Below are 14,374 nucleotides of genomic sequence, written 5' to 3'. Positions count from 1 at the left end.
GTGAATACAGTATACTAAATTGAAAGAAGTACAAGTAAATCGCTGTTTCACCTGGAAGGAGTGTTTGGAGCCCTGGACGGTAACCGTTAAAGAAATGTTGCTGTCAATATAAATATTTCCTCTTTGAAGTGGTTTATTATATTTGATCAAACTAAAAGTGCTCTGCTACATGTTCACACTGTACTTCAATTTTGACTCGTCCTTTCACACATTTTCCTTGAAAAACATTGCTTCCTTTACTCCATGTGACATTACGTGGCAGGAATCATTTTCAAATCCATGGGTCAAATCTAAAAATGGGCACTTAATGCCAGAAAGACATTGTTTACCATAGATGAACGTTTTATTTGGACAAGACCCATCCTTTTGAAGAGCACTGACTATAGCAGAATCCTTCACAAATTATATAATTAAGGTGAACGTTCTTCTATATCTTTCACCAGCCTGTGCCCTGAAACATGGAGATCAGCAGGTGCCGAAGAGGATTTGGTACTACATAGCACTACACGACCATTTGCCTTGAACTCTTCCAGGCAAGGGTGCAGATATCTCCTTAGACTTCATCCAAAGTTCTCCAAACCATGATTTTAGTCTATTATTAGGAACTTTTGATACCAGTGCTGGGATTGTTTCAAAAAGCACTCATGGTTCTAAAAAGATTTCTGAGCTATTGATCAATACCTCTGGTCTGGTGGACATGCACACAGGCTGCTACAATTTGGTTGGGGCCTTGGAACTTTTATTTAAAGAGAGTTTTTCAGGTGAAGTACCGACATGCTTGATCTTACAAAGCTAGAATTGGCCAAAGGAATTCCTTAGTTTAACACAACACCCACCCCCGAAATCCTTCAATTATTAAAAAATCTACCTGCCTATATACATATACTTGCTCTTTCTGACCCAATTCATCAAGTCATAACTTTGGCCTTGACTTCAAAAGGGCATCAATACTGATCTATATTGGGTGCTGATAACAGCCTATTTCATCGGTGCCACCCTTCTCTATTGCACACACTCCAGTTCAGTCTGCTTTGGTAACAAGGATCTTGGTGATGTAATTATACAACAGGTTTAGTGTTAACTTCACACCAGTGCTAAACTGGAAATGCAATTCCAGTGTTAGAGGCCAATTTGACTCTAGAGAGAAATGAAGTAAGACAGCAGAGTGTATCAACATAACAAAAAACAGACTATCTGGTCATTATCACATTGTTGTTTGTGGGAGCTTGCTGTGCGCAATTGGCTGCCATGTTTTCTACATTACAACAGTGACTACACTTCAAAAAGTACTTCATTGGCTGTAAAGCGTTTTGGGACGTCCTGAGGCCATGAAAGGCGCTATAGAAATGCAAGTCTTCGTTTCTTTCTGTAGTCTCACACCACTTCAGTTTGACACTGCATGGAGTGTAAATTCAATGCAGAGTCGCAGCTGGATTGCAAACTGTTGAAGGGTCCGGTAGACCCCTGAGCAATCTGTAAACCTACTTTGGTTTAAATGTTTAGAAAGCAGAGAGTCTCCCCTCCCCGCTCTCTAAACATTTAAATGTCTAATTTTCGGTGCATGCATATATCTAGAAATGCACAGAGCTCTCTTCCCCAAGCAAGGGAGTTAAAATTCCCATCAGTTAGGAGCCAAGCAATGGAAAGTGTTCTGCCTGGCTGGAACCTGATCTGCAGTATCAGACCAGTAGCTGGAGTGTAAGTGCATCTTTAGATATCCCCTTCGGGTTCTTCTGATTCAGAAGGGGGAAGAGAGTTAGGACATACTGTTCTGGTACTCACTATTTTTTATTACCTGTTCAGCACACCAAACCTACTCATTGCCCTGTCACTCGCATCCAGAGATAGCAATATGTTTCAGTCACCTCTCACATTTGTCTAAAACCAGTTTTTTTTTTAAGGGAAAGGACATGCTAGGGTCTCTTTCTACATTTATACATGAATCGATATTTCTCACTGGCCTGGGTATAGATCCAGAGACAGCCAAGCTGGAAAAATTAGTAGCAGCTATTTTCTGAGAACAGACTGCCATTGAAATGAATGGAGCTACTTCAGAGAGCCTGTGAGCCACACATGTGTGTACAATCTGGAGCAACTCCAGGTGTGAGCACAGACCAGCAGCAGTGGATCTCCCTGGCAATCATTTGCAGGTATTGTCAAATATGAGATACCTTTTTCAATTTTTTTTGTCCATTTAATGGCCCTGAACTCGCGGTCCTGGACCTCTCCGGGTCCCACGGGTAGATGTCCATGTATCCCGAGGTGCAGGAGGTTCGTAAGCGCCCCATGGATCACGTGGGTTGGCCCAATGAATTAAAGGAGATCCCCATTCATGGTGATGAGGATTCCGTAGGTACGGAAACCCCATAAGCATGAATGGGAATACCCCAAAAAATACACGTACGTGTCAAATAAATAAAAAAAAATACATATTTAAAATTAATTAAAATGCTATTTAATTAAATATCTAAAACAAAAATTTATTTTTTTGAAAAATAAACTTAAATGTTTTAAAGGGGCTAAAAATAACCTTACCTTATTGTACAGGTCTTTTAATGTATAAATGATTGATAAAAAGGTATTTTTATATTTTCTTAAACTCTTATGCTGGTAAAAGGAGGCCTTACACCGGCTTTTACCAGGCGTGAGAATTTCACGGGCATTCACTGGGCAGAAGTTGGGCAAATAGCGCAACTCCCTGCCCGCGGATGCCTTTTTCCTGAGTATGCGGATTCTTGACAGATCGCAAGTTCCGGGTTTTCGCTCATGTGCTTCGCATACCTGAACCCGGAACCTGCGCAGCCCTCACAGGTGCATAGGCACCTCGTACGCACCCGCAAATTATGGCCCAATATGTGTAGGGGCTTTGATCTGAACACACTGCCCCATGACAGTCCTTCTTCTTTCAGTATTTTGTGTTGTGATCCTTTAGGATAAATTGCTGCGTTAGGAGGGCTGTGTAAGTGGTGTGAGGCTACACCTTGCTGTCTTATTAAGATGTGCAAACTGGCTATTTTTATCTGCAATTTACAGAAAGTCTCATCCAAGAAGAACATTTCTTGGCAAAACTCTGGACTGGATTTTCATGGGGAAGGCGGGTTGGAGGACAGGGCGGCTCCGATGTGGGCGGGAAACCCGGGAGAACGGGTTTCCCACAGGCTCTGCCGACTTTAACGGCAGGGCCTGATTTGCATGTGACACCTCGGTTTCCCGCCCGCAGCCAGCCAGATTGAGAGGCGGGCGAATTGCGGGCGGGTAGGCCTGCGGCACTAGGCCGCACAGAGGAGGGAGGGCGGGATCGGGTTTGGGGAAGGTGCCAGCCACCAGGGGATGGGGGCGGGAGGAGGGAAGAAGATCGGGGATATCGTGGGACCGGGGTGGGTGGAGGCGAAGGGAAGAAGATCGGGGCCATCGAGGAATGGGGTGAGGGGGGAGAAGAAAAGATTGGGGGTGTCGTGGGGTTGTGGTGGGAAGGAAGATCGAGGCTGGCCTGAGGACGATCGGGGAGGCGGGGGACGGGCACATCAGGAGCGGCCACCAGAGGAATTTGACCAGCCTGAGGACCATCAGGGGGGCGGGGGGTGAGTGTGTGGGGGGGGGGGGAAGTGTGGGGTGTCTGAAAGAAAACATCAAATCGGGGTCAGCCACCAGAGGATCGTGGCCGGCCTCAGGATGATTGGTGGGGAGGGTGGGGGCGTCTGCGAAGGTGGTCAGAGGCCGCGTGAAGGGGTCTTCGATCGCGGTGGGGCAGTGAGCTAGGCAGGGGCACTGGATCCAGGAGGTAGGTGTACTCTTTTGATTGGGTACGTAAACAAATTGTCTGTAAATTAATAAAACTTTAAACAAAACTTAACAAATTAAATTAAAATTTGATTGTCCGGGTTGATAGTGCACTCCAGTCCCCGCGGTGCCCACCGGTCGCAAAAAGCCTCAAGCGTGCTGGCGGACACCACGTGCTCCACCTCCAGGGCCACCCGGGCGCGAACATGGCCGCGGAAGAGAGGCAGACAATCGGGCCGAACGACCCCCTCGACCGTCCGCTGCCTGGACCAATTGATGGCTTTTTTGGCCAGGTCCAGGAGCAGTCCTATGAGGAGGTCCTCCGACCTGCCCGCTCCCCTCCGCACCAGGTGACCAAAGATCAGGAGCATGGGACTGAAGTGCAGCCAAAAATCGAGGAGCAGCCCCTTCAAGTAGTGAAAGAGGGGCTGCAACCTCTCACACTCTGTGTAAACATGAAACACGGACTCCTCCAGGCCGCAGAAAATGCAGGCGGCCTGGGAGTCCGTGAACCTATTTAAAAACACATTGCACGGGACTGCTCCATGACAGGAGGCAGGTGTAAAGGCACTTACCTCCTGGATGCAGCAATCCTTGCCTTGCTGTAACTGCCGGGTTTTACAAAGTGTGTAAAATCCATCCACATGCAGTTGAAAACAAATTGCAGGTTAAAAAAGAGGCTTCCAGCTTCATTATAATATTTATATAGACAGTCCGCCTCCTGTTAAAACCAGAAGTGGGCGGTTTGGAGGCGGGGTCAACTCCCCCACCACGCTCCAAACCCACCCTTTTTTTAAGTTAAAATTCCCCCCATGTCACAATTTATCACAATTCCGTTTTAATTACTTTTCAACTCCTTTGATTTTAGTTTAATTGTGCTTTTGACGTTGCCCTTACACATCCATCTCTATATCTATGTGTATGCAATTCAGGTCCAGCCAGTGTCAGTGCCTTTACGATTCAATCATTTAGCCATTTGAAGCTGTTTATTCCCTCTATATATACACACAAAATTCAGCGTGCTGCACAGTGAGAGAAATCTCTGTATTTTTGACATTTTGTTGTGGGTTCCCAGTGGGTAAAAGACAGATTTTTGTTTTCTTGATGAAGCAGCGTTGAGCTTGCTGGTTCCAACGTGCGCGAGGAAATCTGGGTTAAATTCAACACGCTGTGAAAGTGCCTAGTGGACCACATTCATAGCTCCCTTTGTTCTGACCGTGCTCCACTGTTCTCCATTCACTTCATTAACAGGTGCTGTACCCATTCACAGCACAGCACAGCTCCAAAGGGGATCAGAAAATTGTCATTCAAAGCAGCACAAAAAGGCTGCCCCAGTGGGCACAAACCTCTGTTTGTTCACCACATGCTGCAGCACGCACACGAGCAGTTCCAATTGCACTGACTGCCAACTTTACACATTTTTATTCAGAAACGTAAATTGCGTGAAAAATAACCCGAGACCAACTCTAACCAAAACAACCCCTCACGAAAAAATGGCCATTTTTAATGAGATGTTACAATATGTGGCAACAGACGATGTTCATGTGCTCTTCATTGACACGTACAAACCGTGTGACTGGGCCACATGGGGTAGACCTTGACTTTGTGCAAGAATATATACAAACAAGGCGAATGTATATTTATAAACTGTATGAATAGAACCGCGTTTATGTGTTCAACCATAAATGTATTTTGATGCTTTGGCAACATAAGATGTACCTTATCATGCCAATAAAGCGATTTGAATTGTGAATTGTAAAACGGGTGCTAGCGAGTCGGCATCCCGTTATTCATCTCATTGAAATCATTCCGTTGAAGTCAAAAGGCAATAACAATCGGGAGCGATGTAAAACGGATTGCTGACTCGCTATCGCACAAAGTCGAGGTCTACCCCAATGTAAGCAGGAGGTCACTGGCGTGTCAGCTTAGCTTATTTGGTAGCACTCTCACCTCTGAGTCAGAAGGTTCGACATTAAAACCACACACCAGGATTTGGCGATGTAACATAAACTGATGATCCAGTGCTGAGGGAGTGCCTCATTGTCAAAAAGTACCATCTTCAGAGATGTTAAACAGAGACTGTGGCTTCTTGCTCTGGTGGACCTCAAGTCCCATGGAACTATCCTGTCCTGGCCAACATTAGTGCCTTGACCAACAGCACCAAATACAGGTTAATGGCCATTCATCCATTTGGGTTTGTGGAATGCTGTTAATACAAGAATGACTGCCACACGAGTCTGCATATAAAAAAAAACATTCGCTGCATCTCAAAGTAATTCATTGTGAGCGCGAAGTGCTTTGAGATGTGATGAAGTGCAATGTAAATGGAAGTTTTTCTGTATCATCTCCACATCCACTGGTGGCAATGTTAGCAGAGATCATGCTCAACATCACATGCACCACATCACATGCACCTTCTACAAATGTACATCTCCCAACTGTGACTTATGTTTGTGGGCAAGGTATATATCATGTTCAAGAATGTTTAACTTTGTATCACTGTGATTAGTAGGTGTATAGGTGCCAAGGTACAGATACTTGAGATTTATAAAATAAAAACAGAAAAGGCTGGAAATACTCAGCAGGTCAGGCAGCATCTGTGGAGAGAGAAACCGAGTTAACGTTTCAGGTCGATGACCTTTCGTCAGAACTGGAAAAAAAGCAGGAAATGGAACAGGTTTTTAAGCAAGTTCAGGGGCAGGGAAAGGGGGCGAGGGGAGGAATGAACAGAAGGGAAGGTCTGTGATAGGATGGAAGGCAGGAGAGATTAAAAGACAAAAGTGGTGATGGTGCAAGGCAAAAGGAGATGGTAATGGGACAAGTTAAGAAACAAAAAGATGGCTCTAGATGAAGTGTAAATGGCACTGGCGGAATGAAAGACAGCTGCCATGTGAGAGAGAGAAGAAAAAAAAAGATAGGGGCAGAGGTTATGGTCTCAAATTGTTGAACTCGATGTTGAGTCCAGACGGCTGTAAATTGCCTAATCGAAAGATGAGGTACTGTTGCTCGAGCTTATGTTGAGCTTCGTTGGAACAGTGTAAGAAGCCGAGGATGGTGAGGTCAGAGTGGGAGTGGAGCGGAGAATTAAAGTGACAGGCGACCGGAAGCTCGGGGTCACCCTTACGGACTGAATGGAGGCGTTCCGCAAAGCGGTCACCCAATCTGCGTTTGGTCTCCCCAGTGTAGAGGGGACCGCATCGTGAGCAGCGAATACAGTATACTACATTGCAAGAAGTACAAGTAAATTGTTGTTTTACCTGGAAGGAGTGTTTGGGGCCCTGGACAGTGGGAAGGGAGGAAGTAAAAGGGCAGGTGTTGCATCTCCTGTGCTTGCACAGGAAGGTGCCGGGCGAAGGGGAAGGGGTGTTGGGGTGATAGAGGAGTGGACCAGGGTGTCGTGGAGGGAGCGGTCATGAGATTCATGTTTGTGCAAGTGACTTTGAGTTTACATGCATGTATGACTGGATGTTTATAAGCAAACCCATCTAACTGTAAAAGCAGCAAGTAATATATACACAGAATAATATGTACAAAATGGCTTGGGCTCCATGACTGAACCAAGGGTAGAAAAAATGTTTTTTTTTAATGAAGATAAGCAAATAAAGGTGAGGGATATGTTCCAGTGTTGCTTCTGTTCTAAATAATGAAACAAAAAAGGTATGCTTTTTCATTTAAATGCCTTTTTATTTTCTAATAAATAGAGTAATAAGAATATGACTTTTATACAGTAAAATCAGAGTTGTGTTGAACAGTTTAATTATAAAAGCCATTTATGTAAACCTATTTACTAAAAACCATAAATGAGACTGACTATGAAAACCCAACTTGAACTAAGATGATATTCAGGTTCCTGGGGCAAAGAGACTTTCAGAAATACACAGATATTACGTTCACTGAACTATAACATTAGACAATATTTTTAAAACACAAACTCTTTAGAAGAATGGCTTTTTTTTTGAGCAGGGGAGTGACCAGCCACAATTCTCAATCATCCAGTTTGGTAATTATTCGATTTATTGAACTGTTCAAATGTCTTCAGATGAAGTCAGCAAAGGGCAAGATTTTCTACCCATTGACTGTGGAAAAAAGCAGAAAATCTGGTTGGATTGTACTGCTCCTACATTCAGTGTAATCCCACTGCCTGCAGTCTCTATTTGCCTTTGCAATGAAGAACACTGCTTGTGTCTGCATCTGTTGTCTTCTCTTTCTTTTTATGGTAAGGTTATGAATGTTCCACACTGTGCCATCCCTTTCTGGAACAGTGGAAAAGTTTTAAACTTCTGGCGATTTGCTTATTTGAAAGCAGCTGTAGAATGAATGATGCGCTGATTTGTTCCAGTTTGCTGGTGAACTTTAGCTATCCCACCTCATGACTGTCAAGCTCCCAGTTACAACCTAAAGGCTGCTCTTCCACGGAGTTAAGCTTGACGACAAACATATATTTCCAAAATGAAATAAATTGGATTCACTTCATGCAATAGCAGTCTTGCTCCAATCTGCATGTATACTCCCATGTGCTGGTTAAGGGGCCAACCCTTGCTACTTTGAGGAGTCACCAGGCTGCAGAATTTATGCAGTGTAACTTTCATGGAATAAAAACGTTTTAAAAAACTTTATTTTAAGGTCAATCGATCCCATCCTCGCACATCTCTATTTAAACAACCTGCAAAAATGATTTACTGACCAATTGACCAAGGTGACTTAATCCCTTTAATATTTTGAAGTTTTTTTGGAGCAGTCATTTAAAAAGAGAGTGGATCAAAAAAATTCAGGACCCTGCACTTAAAAATGCAAATAGGATTGGCTAAATATTTAATTGATAGCCCTGTACGTTATAAAACAAACATATTATGGGAGCAAACAAATGACAGTTTGAGAACTCAATATCTGCCCGTTTAAAGGTTACAGCTGGCGTGTGATTAAATTATACTGTTATTTACAAAACTGTAAAGTGAGCCACGGTGTACTGTGTCATGAATAGAGATGCAAGTTTTCCACAGGCCGCATTTGTTCATAGAAGTTTACGGCATAGAAAGAGGCCATTCGGCCCACCGTGTCTGTGCCGGCAAAGTCCTTGAATTCCTGCGACATTCCATAATGAATGTCCAAAGCACTCTACGCAAACTTTAGGATATATCCACAAGTTTCACAGGGTCCCCCCAGCCCTTTCCCTCAGTCTTAGTGGAATCTCAGTGACTGCCTGCACCAAAGGCTGCTCATGCAGAACGGACAGTCCTGGCAATGGAATTCTGGGAGCTGTCCCTGTATTTCCCCATCTGGTTAATTCCCAACCTTAGCCAACTCATCCAGGGGAGATACTGAGTAAAGGACAGGCACTTCCTCTACAGGGAGAGAGACAGAGAAAAAAAGCAGGACTGACCAACCCCACATATCTCCTTCAGGCTGGTTATCGGATGATTGTTCGAAAAAAGCCTGAACTGAACAATCTGTCTTGAGCTCATAGCAGAAAGTTTGTTTTTATAATCAAATTCCAGATTGCTGTGATCTGAAACCTGTGCCCTCATTACATGCCACATCCGAGCGATTGGGACTGAATTTCCCCAAGGGTTTTCCATCTCGTCCACCATAACTTCAGTGGAAGAGCCACAGAAAGCCCGGAGAAATGTCATAAACTGCTGGTGGTTGGGGTGGTACCTCTGCCAACCATACACGGGTGCCAGTGAAGGCCCAGGGTGTTGGCACTCCCGACATAGGCCGCACCCCTTTACAATGGTGAGCGTGTTTGGGGCAGGTGGGAGGCTCTTCCTCGAACACATGGGGGGGGAATTTTCCCAGCCCTGGGGAGGCGGGTATGGAGGTGGGACTGCCGGGAAAATGGCAGAAACTGGGAGCGGGTACCGACCCCGCTCCCAACCCGTCTCCATGCCATCTTCCCAGGAGGCGGGTCCCCAACTCGTGCAGGGACCCATCTCCGAGGCGGGAAGGGGATTAGAGCCAATTAATTGCCTGTTAACAGGTATTTAACAGGCAGTTTGAGGATTATCCTCATTTTACCCCTGCAAGTGCGGGATTCCCGACAGCTGCGAACCTCGCCAGGGTCAGCGAGGCGAGCAGTGGGTCTGCGGGGGTGAGAGGGATTGAAAAGTCCACTGTGGAGGTGAGTGATGGGTGCAAGTGTGGAGAGGTAAGTATGAGAGGTGAGTGTAAAGTGTTGGAAAAAGTTTCCTTACCTTTGCTTCTTCCTGCAAGCTTCAACCGTTGAGGATCCAGAGGTGCCTCATCCTAATGGCAGAGATGACAGAATGGCTGCTGCATTCTCAGATGCAGCAGCCTTCTGCTTTCTGCTGAGGAGAGGGGTTTTGGTGAGCCTTCTGTGCAAGGGCTCACCTTAGAACAGAGATTGTCAGTGTTTGACAGCTTCTCAAAGCTGTCAAATGTTGACAATTCAGCTGTCAAAAAACTTGTGACAGATGAAACGTCATATGCTGATGTCCTGTGTCACCGGCTTTCCCTTAATTGGCCGGTAAGCCAATACAAGGCCGTAACAAGGTCAATCAAGGGAAAATAGCGTGGGTTGGTCATAGTTGGGGGCGGGACTGAAACCCAACAACCAGCAGTCCCGCCCCCAACGCGCCCCCATTGACAAAATCCAGCCCAGAGAGACTTTTGCGCAAGGCTGGGACCTAATGAAGTGTCTACACCGGAAACATGAGCTAATCTGTTCTCTTTCCACAGGTACTGACTGATCTGCTCAATGTTTCCAACATTTTCTGTTTTAGATTCAGATTTCTGCTTTTTGTCTATAATATGACATTTGTTCGATGGCTTGACACCTGCATAGCACTATGGTGAGGATACCCTGTTAGAACTGTAAGATATCAGAACAGTTTAGTTGCACTGGGGAATTGAAGTAGCGAGCAGAGTGTTAGAAAGTCTTCCGAAATTACTTTTGTTTTTGAGGAAAAAAACCCACTAATAATTTAATTAATTATTTTCACTGAATGATGTCCATCTGAAAGAAAAGCATAAAACAGGACGCTCCAGCCCAGCTTATCTGTGCTAGTTGAGCTCTTTATATAACGGACATTTCAGGTGCAGCTCCACATCCACAAAGGAAAACTAACACAAAGAAAATACTGCAGATACTGGAAATCTGAAATAAAAACAGAAAATGCTGGAGATACTCAGCAGGTCAGGCAGCATCTGTGAAGAGAGAAACAGAGTTAACGTTTCAGGTCGATGACCATTCGTCAGAAAGGTCTCGACCTGAAACAAAGAACTCTGTTTCTCTCTTCACAGATGCTGCCTGACCTGCTGAATATCTCCAGCATTTTCTGTTTTTATTACAAAGGGAAACTATTGGGTCACATGGTAAAGGGATGTTGCCCCCTGGTTCTGAGTGATGTTAATCATGGATAAATAAATCTCTAAACAACCCTCTCTTCTGCTGGGCCTTGTGACATTGAAAGCCTGTGGAACCATTATTCAACCATAGATAGGATGCTCATATGTCAGTTATGATTACTATTCACTGCAATTGGGCTGGTGATTTTTGTACCATTTCTCATAGGTTATCTGGAGGTTTATTTGAGATGTGAACACAAAATCTAGGCCGACACTCCAGTGCAGTACTGAAGGAATGCTGCACTGTCAGAGGTGCCGTCTTTCGGATGGAACATTAAATCGAGGCCCCAGGCGGACAGAAAAGATCCCACGGCACTATTTTGAAGAAGAGCAGGGGAGTTCTCCTTGGGGTCCTGACCAAAATTTATCCCTCAACCGACACCTAAAGCAGATTATCTGGTCATTATCACATTGCTATTTGTGGGAGCTTGCTGTGCGCAAATTGGCTGCCGCGTTTCCTACATTACAACAGTGACTCCACTTCTAAAGTACTTCATTGGCTGTAAAGCGCTTTGGGATGCCCCGAGGTCATGAAAGGCACTATAGAAATGCAAGTTCTTTTTTCATTTGAATCGACTGAAAATTATGAGCAGACACGTGTGATTCCCTGAGGTTCAGCCTGTGAGATTCCCCACCAACAGTGACAATGTGACCCCCGCTCCCCCCCAGGTTCCATTTAAGACAATTGACCTGGACTTTACAATCTCAAGCTGTTGGAACATGAAGGGGGAAGAGACAGAGAGGCTGATGAGAAGGTAAGGCTAATATAAGACGAAGTAACTGGTTTAGCAGGAAAACAGGTGGAAGATTGAATAGAGGCTATTGCAGCTAAACCACACAATAGTTAAAGTGACATTGCTGTGTGTTAACTTCGGTGCCTCCACTGCTCTGGCCAATCTGATAGCAGCACCTCCCCAACTCCCCCATTGTCCTGACTAATCCCCAATATTAGCATCTCCTCATCAGACAATGTACCTAGCAATAAAATAACAACAGGAAATGCTGGAAACACTCAGCAGGTCAAGCAGCATCGTGGAGAGAGAAACAGAGCTAATGTTTCAGGTCGATGACCCTTCCTCAGAGCTGGAAAAAGTTAGAGATGTAACAGATTTTTAAGCAAGTGCAGGGGCGGGGAAAAGGAGGAGGGGAGGAAAGAACAAAAGGGAAGGTCTGTGATAGGATGGAAGGCAGGAGAGATTAAAAGACAAAAGAGATGATGGTGCAAGGTAAAAGGAGATGGTAATGGGACAAGTTAAGAAACAAAAGATGACTCTAGATGGCAGAATCATCAACAGCAGCCATGTGAGAGAAAAAAAATAGGGGCCGAGGTTATAGTCTGAAATTGTTGAACTCAATGTTGAATCCAGAAGACTGTAAAGTGCCTAATCGAAAGAGGAGGTGCTGTTCCTCGAGCTTATGTTGAGCTTCATTGGAACAGTGTAAGAGACCGAGGACGGAAAGATCAGTGTGAGAGTAGAGGGGAGAATTAAAGTGACAGGCGACCAGAAGCTCGGGGTCATGCTTACGGACTGAACAGAGATGTTCCGCAAAGCGGTCACCCAATCTACGTTTGGTCTCCCCAATGTAGAGGAGACCACATTGTGAGCAGCGAATACAGTATACTAAATTGCAAGAAGTACAAGTAAATCGCTGTTTCACCTGGAAATAGTGTTTGGAGCCCTGGACAGTAGGAAGGGTGGAGGTAAAAGGGCAGGTGTTGCATCTCCTGCGCTTGTACGGGAAGGTGCCATGGGAAGGGGAAGGGGTGTTGGGGGTGACAGAGGAGTGGAGCAGGGTGTCGCGGAGGGAGCGGTCCCTTCAGAATACTGGAAGAGGAGGGGAGGGGAAGATATGTTTGGTGCTGGGATCATGCTGGAGCTGGCGGAAATGGCGGAGGATGATCCATTGAATGTAGAGGCTGGTGGGGTGAAAGGTGAGGACAAGGGGAACCCTATCGTGGTTCTGGGAGGGAGGGGAAGGGGTGAGAGCAGAAGTGCAGGAAATAGAACAGACACGGTCAAGGGCCGTGTCAACCACAGTAGAGGGGAATCCTCGGTTGAGGAAAAAGGAAGACATGTCGGAAGCACTAGTATGGAAGGTGGGATCATCAGAAAAGATGCGGCAGAGACGGAGAAACTGGGAGAATGGAATAGAGTCCTTACAGGAAGCGGGGTGGGAGGAAGTGTAGTCTAGGTAGCTGTGGGAGTCTGTGGGCTTATAGTGAATGTTTGTCAACAGCCTATCCCCAGAAATGGAGACAGAGAAGCCGAGGAAGGGAAGGGAAGAGTCGGAGATGGATCATGTAAAGGTGAGGGAAGGGTGGAAATTGAAAGCAAAGTGAATTAAATTTTATAGTTCAGGGGGAGAGCAGGAAATGGCACTAATACAGTCATCAATGTACTGGAAAAAGAGGTGAGGGAGGGGACCCGAGTAGGACTGGAACAAAGAATGTTACACATATCCCATGAAAAGGCAGGCATAGCTAGCGCCCATGTGGGTTCCCATAGCAACACCTTTAATTTGGAGGAAGTGAGTGGAGTCAAAGGAGAAGTTGTTCAATGTGAGAACAAGTTCAGCCAGGCGGAGGAGGGTGGTGGTGGATGGGCACTGGTTGGGCCTCTGTTCAAGGAAGAAGCGGAGCACCCTCAGGCCGTCTTGGTGGGGGATGGAGGTGTAGAGGGATTGGACATCCATAGTGAAAAAGGAGACGGTTGGGGCCAGGAAACTGGAAACTGTTAAAGTGGCGGAGGGCGTCGGAAGAGTCCCGAATGTAGGTGAGAAGAGACTGGACAAGGGGAGAAAAATAGAGTAGAGTTAAGAAGTTCCGTGGGGCAAGAACAGGCTGAAATGATGGGTCTACCAGGGCAGCCCTGTTTGTGGATCTTGGGAAGGAGGTAGAAGCGGGCTGTGCGGGGTTGGGGGACGATGAGGTTGACAGCCATGGAGGGAAGGTCTCCAGAGGAGATGAGGTCAGTGACAGTCTAGGAAACAATGGCTTGATGTTTGGTAGTGGGGTCATGGTCCATCATTTTGTAACTACTCAAGTAAAGAGAAACAACCCGTCTGTTTTCAACACAAGCTGCTGTAGATCCAGGCTTGTCCATGTTAACCCATCATTATACAACTAGCTAAGATATCACTGCAGCTCAGGCTGATGTAAACCCATCAGCAGTTGTTGTGCAGGCCTTCATCTGAAGGGCACAGAAACATTTCAATTCTGAATAAGATC

The 14,374-nt window shown here is 45.6% G+C and overlaps 2 protein-coding genes across 5 annotated transcripts in view; one reads left to right on the top strand and one right to left on the bottom strand.

Moving 5' to 3' along the window:
• gldn (gliomedin) overlaps positions 1-14,374 on the top strand; it is a 252,817-nt gene that overhangs the window by 112,287 nt on the left and 126,156 nt on the right. Inside the window, exon 2 of one of the 2 annotated variants that reach the window (XM_085968629.1) lies at positions 11,815-11,900. The exons of the other annotated variant lie outside the window; for it this stretch is intronic. Within the exon in view, the coding sequence (XP_085824755.1) occupies positions 11,866-11,900 (35 nt within the window). The 5' untranslated portion in view covers positions 11,815-11,865. The remainder of the gene's footprint in view (positions 1-11,814; positions 11,901-14,374) is intronic. 2 annotated transcript variants of the gene reach the window in all.
• The window catches only part of cyp19a1a (cytochrome P450, family 19, subfamily A, polypeptide 1a), a 28,288-nt gene continuing 21,357 nt past the window's right edge, over positions 7,444-14,374 (bottom strand). For all 3 annotated transcript variants that reach the window (XM_085968632.1, XM_085968634.1, XM_085968636.1), the window contains one exon: positions 7,444-7,856. In XM_085968632.1, coding sequence (XP_085824758.1) covers positions 7,806-7,856 — 51 coding nt within the window. In that variant the 3' untranslated portion in view covers positions 7,444-7,805. The remainder of the gene's footprint in view (positions 7,857-14,374) is intronic.

The sequence above is a fragment of the Somniosus microcephalus genome, chromosome 27, assembly GCF_052327205.1.
Source record: "Somniosus microcephalus isolate GS21.2 chromosome 27, FLI_Smic_1.0, whole genome shotgun sequence".
In the NCBI taxonomy this organism is placed as follows: domain Eukaryota; kingdom Metazoa; phylum Chordata; class Chondrichthyes; order Squaliformes; family Somniosidae; genus Somniosus; species Somniosus microcephalus.
Note: the sequence above shows the minus strand (reverse complement) of the source record. Positions and strands in the feature narration are given on the sequence as shown.